Source organism: Carlito syrichta, unplaced genomic scaffold, assembly GCF_000164805.1.
Source record: "Carlito syrichta isolate Samal-C Ts95f unplaced genomic scaffold, Tarsius_syrichta-2.0.1 Scaffold308244, whole genome shotgun sequence".
Taxonomy (NCBI): Eukaryota; Metazoa; Chordata; class Mammalia; order Primates; family Tarsiidae; genus Carlito; species Carlito syrichta.
The window spans coordinates 47,992-55,532 of NW_007252340.1; the positions used below are offsets into that span (position 1 = coordinate 47,992).

Here is a 7,541-nt window from a genome sequence, read left to right on the forward strand (position 1 = left end):
TTCCATTTCCTCATTCAGCACATGGGGACACCAGTGCCCCAATCACTGAGTTGATACGTCCCCCATCTCTGCTCCATCTAGACCAACAATGTCTAGAGATGTTGCTTGCGCTGTGTAACATGGTAGCCATGTGGCTACTGAGCTCTTGAAATGTGGCTAGTGCTACTGAGGAACCAGATTTTTAATTGTATTAACATTTAGCCTGGGCAACATAGCAAGACCTCATCTCTACCAAAAATAAAAAATTAGTCAGGCATGGTGGCGTGTGCCTGGAGTCCCAGCTACATGGGAGGCTGAGGTGGAAGGATCATCTGAGCACAGGAGGTCGAGGCTACAGTGAGCCATGATCATGCCTGTGCACTCTAGCCTGGGCGACACCGTGAGACCCCAACTCAAAAAACAAGCAAACAACAAACAAACAAACATTTAAACTAGCTACATTTAAATAGCCATACGTGGCTAGTGTCTATCATATTGGACAGCACTAATGCAGAGTTTTGCGATCCAGAGTCCAGAAGTAAGGAGGACCAAATGAATGGCCTCTCTGTGTTTGTCTCTGCACATCCCTCAGTTTCACTGGACATTGGGGTGCTTCTGAGATCTCCATCTTATTCAAGTTCACAAATGTTTCTTTTTTCAGTTATTTGCTTCTGAGAGATCTACTTCAATTACATAATACAACATATGCATTAGGTCAAAGTTTCTCAAACATTAGTAGGCTATGAAGTCAATGTATTGCCTTTAACCAGCATTTTGTAAAATACATTAGACACAATATCTCATGTATCACACTTAAAATATTGCTTGGTGGAACTTGTGTTTCGATTTGTATCTGTGGGGGTGGGGCGTATGTATGTGGATGCCATAATGTAAAATGTATTTCTTATTGTGGGTCAAAGTACAAAACATGTGTGAAACCTCCAAAATGGTACTGTGAAATCCAGAGACTTAAGTCAGAACAACTTGAGAGAGAATGAATGAACAAGCCTTTCCAGTACTACAAGACTCTTTGGACACATTCCTTAAAACATACAAACAGGCCAGGTGCAGTGGCTCACACCTATTGTCCCAGTACTTTGGGAGGTTGAGGTGAGAGGATTGCCTGAGCCCATGGGTTTGAGACCAGCCTGGGCAACTTGGCAAGACTTCATCTCTATAATAAAGCAAGAAAAATTAGCTGGGTGTGGTGGCACATGCCTGTAGTTCCAGCTACTTGGAAGGCTAAGGCAGAAGAATCGCCTGAGCCTAGTATGTTGAGGCTGTGGTGGCTGTGAGTGTGCCACTGCACTCCAGCCTGGGTAACAGAATGAAACTCCAACCCAAAACAAAACAAAACAAAACCCAAAACATACAAACACAAAAACTGGTATGAGCTGAGGCTGACAACTGCTGTGAGAGGTTCTTATACATCCATGAGCTCACACAATGAAAAACTTCAAAAGTGTTCCTTCTTTATACAGCTGGTACTGTTTGTTCTTCTCAAAGAATAACCTATTTTCAAGAGTGGTATGCATTTCCCTGTAGTATATGAAAAGAATGTAAAACAATTTACTTTTGCTTGGGTATATTTTTTGTTCCAGAAGTATTTCCTTTTATTTAAGTTCAAAAATATTTTACCACATCTATGAAAATTTCAAACACTCACAACAGGATATGGTGTTGTATGTTCACCTGATATTTATTATCCCGAGTGTTTGTTATTGAGCCAGTTAACAAGGATGTGCCCCTTCAGATCTTGAGTACCCCCTACAAGGCTGGAAGATGAGGAAGACCTGGGCATGGTGGCCTCACACTCTGATAGGGGGAGGGATTACTCTACCCTCTTTTAAAGGTCTGCATCCAGTTTTGGATTCCAACTAGAAAGGATAGGGCTAGACCCCTGGGGGAGCTTTTGGGAAAATCAAGTTAAGACTAGCATTCATGGTCTGTATCGAGTAGCCCTTGGTTGTCTGTGAGAGGCTGGGACACACTAGAATATTGGCAAGGAACTTGAATATTAAATCAGCTAATCCTCACGACAATTCTAGGTAGATCCTGTTAGCCTCATTTTACAGATAAGGACACTGAGGCCAAATGATTTGTACTCATACAGCTAGTGAGTGGTAGTACTGGGATTCGAACCCAGGTGGCTGGCTTTAGCATTTGTTCTTTTTTTTGTTTTTGTTTGTTTTGTTTTGTTTTTAAGTTGGAGTCTCATTCTGTCGCCCAGACTGGAGTGCAGTGGCTGCTCCCGGCCACTGCAGCCTCGACCTGCTGGGCTCCGGCGATCCTTCTGCCTCAGCCTTCCCAGTAGCCGGAATTACAGGCGCGTGCTACCATGCCCGGCTGATTTTTTGATGTATTGTAGAGATGAGGTCTTGCTGCCCAGGCGGGTCTCGAACCCACGGGCTCAGGCAATTCGCTCACCTCAGTCTCCCAAAGCGCAGGATTACAGGCTGAGCCACTGAGCCCGGCACAGCATCTGTTCTTAATCACTACCCAAGCTGACTCCTGGGGTTATGTTCTTTTCAGTCTCTAAACTATGCAGGTGTTAAAAAAAAAAGGTTAAAACCTTAAAAAAAATTTTTAAATTACAAGCTGTTATTATTTTCCTTTAGTGCCCAGTTAACCTGAGAAACTTCTGTTAATTTGGATCTTTGTTGGATGTGCTAGGAGTCTTCATCATGCCCATAGAAGAGAGAGACAAGGCATAGTTAAAACACCCACCAGGGTCAACACTTACAAGAAATTGTTTACGACTCACTCCCTTGACTTTGCCATCTAGGGCTAATATTAGATTCCTTCTCTGATAGGTTTTTTGGTGCCTACTCAATAAATACACTCTTTACAGTTTGAGAGGCATCATACACATTTATGCCAGTCCTAAGGAAGGAAAGTAAGTTCACCACACTTCAATCTTTGAAAGGAAAGGCTCAGAGCACTGTTTGCTATTTAAAAAATGAACAGGCTGGGCTTGGTGGCTCAGCCTGTAATCCCAGCACTTTGGGAGGCCGAGGCAAGTGGATTGCCTGAGCCTGCAGGTTTGAGACCAGCCCAGGCAACTTGGCGAGACCTTGTCTCTACAATAAATGAAAAAAATTAGCCGGGCATGGGAGCACGTGCCTGTAGTTCCAGCTACTTGAAAGGCTGAGGCAGAAGGATCGCTGAAGCCCAGCAGGTCTAGGCTCTGGGTGACAGAGTGAGACTCCAACTCAGAAAAAAAAAAGAAAAAAAGAAAATGAACAGAAGGGGAACAAAAAGCCTAGAAAACCAGGCAACAGACAAAACCTAATTGTGTTCACCACATACATGGCAGCACCCTGCTACACGACCACAAAAAATGGTGGCCCAGGGACATTGTTCTGGCTGCCAGTGCAGACAGAAATCCTGGACCCAGATGCTGTCCCTACCTGATTCCTTGGCAGTTACGCCTCTGGTTCTCCATTTGGAAACTACAAATTTTAGAGCCCAAAGAACTATTAGGAGCCAGTGGCCTCAATCCTTTCCATTTACAGCTGAAGGAAACGGAGTTCAACTCTGGAGAACATAAGCACGTAAGGCAGGGGCAAAAGAAACTGCCATGTCAGTGCAAATCTGTGAGGACTTCTGCCCCATTTCAGAATGGAAGCTCTCTCTTGTCGAGTTTTGACTTTTTTCCATTTTCCACAGTATGATTCTGTTATTCTAAAACAATCCATCATTGCTTACTTCTTCTTTACCAGACACCACGTGGTTTCCAATATGCCTAAAGGCCACATTAGCTTCAAGCCCTCTTGAGCACCCCTAAACATGCCTTTCCTTCCCATTTACCCTTATTTATTTCAGGCTATGGAAAGAGGCTTGTCCCCGTTAGCTCAGGTGAACTGGAAAATCTCAATCACTCTGTAACATTGTTCCATATATAAAAGCAAGCATATATTGGGCCAGCCCTGTTCTAAGAGCTTTACAGACATAACTCATTTAGCCCTCAAAACAATCCTATGAGGTAGGTACCATCATGAATCCCATTAAAAAGGTGGTGAAACCAAAGAATGGGGAAGTTATAAACATGTTCCCTAACCAGTAAGCATTGTCATGGACCGCGAGGTTCCACGACTAGTCTCCTGATAAACCATTTCATTTTGGATGAAAAGACACAGGTCAGCCACACATGGTTCTCAAAGTCCTGTGCTGTTCTAGGTTACCAGGTGTGGAACTCCAGGCTGCTCAGGGGGAGACTGCGATTCTCCCACCTGGCAGCTGCCATCTGCCATCTCTTCTCAGTGATTCTGGTACCAGCCTCCCCACCTTAACTCCCCACTCTGCTTTGTTATTTTACCAACCCATTGTGTGTTGGGAAATTGAACCACACAGCAATGACATTCTGAATGAAAACACACACACACACACACACTCACACTCTGAATACCTACAGTATTAGCTTCATCCCTTTCTAACTTGTAGTTACAGCTTTAAAAAATAAATTAGAAATCTGGTCTGGCACAGTGGCTCCGTAATCTCAGCACTTTGAGAGGCTTAGGTAGGAGAATCCCTTGAGCCCAGGAGTTCGAGACCAGCCTGGGCAACATAGTGAGACCCTGTCTCTACAAAAAATAAAAATAAAAAAATTAAATGGGTGTGGTGGCACACGCCTGTAGTCCCAGCTGCTGGGGAGGCTGAGGTGGAAGGATCACCTAAGCCCAGCAGGTCGAGGCTGCGGTAGCTGTGAGCGTGCCACTGCATTCTAGCCTGAGCAAGAGTGAGACCCTGACTCAAAAAAAAAAAAAAAAAAAAAAAGAGTTGGAAATCATGGCAAAGAGACCCTATGGGAGTTCTGAGGCCATCTACCACCAGGAAAGGCATGGACTTTAGCATAAGGCCTTGGTCGCAGCTGCACCCACTCATCAGAGACTTTTCCAACTCTTCTAGGTGTTTAAATTCTGGGATGTTACCAGGCAAAGGCCTGCTAAATAATTGAGGTATTTCCCAGCATAGTCTCATTCCATTCATGTGCTCACAGGCGGAATAGACTGGCCCCTGCCTTTTCCAAAGAATCTGCTCAGAGTCACATGAAATCTACATCCATGAGGTCTCCTTGAAGGAAGCAATTTTAAAAGTTTGACCCCAGAGAATCCCCATAGCCGGAAAGCGTTTCCAGGTGGCTCGGGACTCAGTTTCCTCTTACAGGTTGTACAGCATACAACCAAATCTGAGCAGGTACATGCATACTTTTCTTCACTTAAGAAGTTCTGCCTCAACCTCTGGTCGGAGGAAGCTGGCATCTGCCTTCACCTAGCCATGTGCTCACCTGGTTCCTCTTTTGGTTCAGAGAAAACATTTCTGAGAGAGTAGCACTAGACTAGGAATGTGGTATGTTGACTTGGGGAAGAGAGAATAGGAGAACCAGAGAGATCCCTGAACTGTAGGGCAGGAGACCCATAGTTCTCCTAATCCCTCTTTTGATAAGCCACTCCATGACCTTGAGCAAATCGCTTAATCTCTCTCTGTCTCAGTTTCCTCAGTCATAAAATAGGATATACCGCCTGTCCTACCTTTAGCCGCGAGCGGCTGGATTAAGTGAAGTTGGCTGTTGGAAGCATTGTGAAACACTACCTATTCCCAACAAACTATCACAAAGCCTCTCAGCCCTCCCACGCAGGGGCAGCCAACTCATTGAAAAGTTGCACCCACACTGATCTAAGCTGTGAATATTCACTGCAGAAGCAGAAGCTGAAGGGCCTCAGATCTGAAACTAGAAAACTGTGGTCAGGAAATAAGAAGTCCCTTCTGGGGCAGGTGGTAATGAGGGAACTCACCACCCACATTCCACTGTCTCTCTTCTGGAGATAAAAGAATGCTGTTGAGGGTCCCTATTACTGACAGCAGGGCAAGGTTCAGCCAGAACAGCCACACTCCCTCCAGGGACTACAGATTTCTGCAAAAAATAATCCTTTAACCCCATAAATGCCTTCCCTCCCGATGAGAGTTGACTGATTCCTGGAGGTCAGAAGCCAAAAGTGCTCTCAGCCTCAGTGGACTGCTCTTTTCCAGCACCCACCTAAAAGTTAGTCCCTAAACTTTAAAAATCTCAGACTCTGAATATCCAGCTGCCAGCCACAGACCAAAGGCCATGATCTCATCCAAGTCCTAATGGGCCATTCTCACCGGCCCTTTTGGCAAAAACTTTTGGTCTTAAAACTCATCAGAGTTTTTTTCTTCTTCTTTTTTTAATACATGTGTCTGGATTTTTGTTGTTGCTTCAAATGAACCACCTTTCTCAAGTGGCAGACAGTCGTCACATTTTCCAGAGGGAGAAATGGAAACAGCGGAAAGGCAAGTCTCTTTGCCCAGGATTTGCTGTTTTTCACCACCTCAGCAATGAAGGCTTTGCCTAAATGACGCAAGACAGAATCAGACACTTGGAGCGGGGGCACCCAGTGGACTCCTCACTCAGCTGAACCTGGGTAGGCCAGTGAATGCCTCCAGGCTGAGGCTTTCCCATCGGTGAACTTGGGGTTGATGGAGACACCCAGACAGACCAAGGCTTTGGATAATCCACAGAACGACACTACATCATCTAAGGACGAAATGCAACTTTTCAGAGTTACAGAAAGCACATAAAGCAAAGCAAAGATGCTTCTCTCTCTCTCTCTCCCCTCTAGAACTCACACCTTCCCACAAAGAAAGCCCTTTGCAAATCACAACACTCTGCAGTGGTTTTCACTGAGTGGACAGCAACCTGTCCCAAGCCCCCAGGAGAGGCACATGTCTGGGCAGTAGGCCTCACCCAACTAATCCCAGCCCTTTTATCCATGAGCCCACTGACAACGCTTTAGAAAATTGCCAGCTTCCTTTGCAGTCCAGGGGCTAATACAGAGAAGACCATCGATTGCAAGTGGGAGGGCCAACAGGCAAAATTTAACCAGTGCTCCCAAAAGCTTTCGGGCACTGTGGGGAAAAAAAACAGGGTGAAGATACTGAGCCACGGTCGGAACATTTTTTACTAAGGAGGCCAACCCAAGAATGTAAGTACAGGTGGGACGGCTTACTCTTCCCTAACACACGCCCACCTAACGGTGGGGCTGGATCCTGCTAAAAGATGCAGCCCCGCTTTTGTTATATTTCGGTGCGCCTCAGCTGTTTGCAAAGGTGTGGTCAGCATGCAAAGACTCCAGACGCTATTTCAATATTTTTACAATGTTAAAGGCTACCAGCAACTCACTAAGAATGAGTTCTTGGGAGTATACGAGTGTATGTGTGTAAAAACCGGAGGGCACTAGAGAGCTGGCATCTCCCGCTGAGCCCTCATGGAAAGCATTACCTGGCCAGGTCGAGGAAAGAGTCCACCGTCTCTTTGGGGACAGGAGGGGGCCCCGCCTCCTCCAGCCCCAGATCGCTGGACTGAAGGGTCTGCGCCCCGGACCCCGGCTTGATGATGAACGCCAAAGCGACGGCAAGCGCCGAGGCACTCAGCGTCGTGAGGCCAAAGTAGGCGACGGCGATGCCGCCCAGACGCCCGAGCGAGCTGGCGTCAAGGGAGGCGGCGCCCGACACCAGGCTGCAGACCACCAGCGGCAGGATGA

The 7,541-nt window shown here is 46.1% G+C and overlaps 1 protein-coding gene across 1 annotated transcript in view; it reads right to left on the reverse strand.

Moving 5' to 3' along the window:
* LOC103267771 (neutral amino acid transporter A) overlaps nucleotides 1-7,541 on the reverse strand; it is a 31,752-nt gene that overhangs the window by 23,996 nt on the left and 215 nt on the right. Inside the window, 1 exon segment of the mRNA XM_008065346.2 lies at nucleotides 7,280-7,541. This exon segment is cut by the window's right edge and continues 20 nt beyond it. Coding sequence (XP_008063537.2) covers nucleotides 7,280-7,541 — 262 coding nt within the window.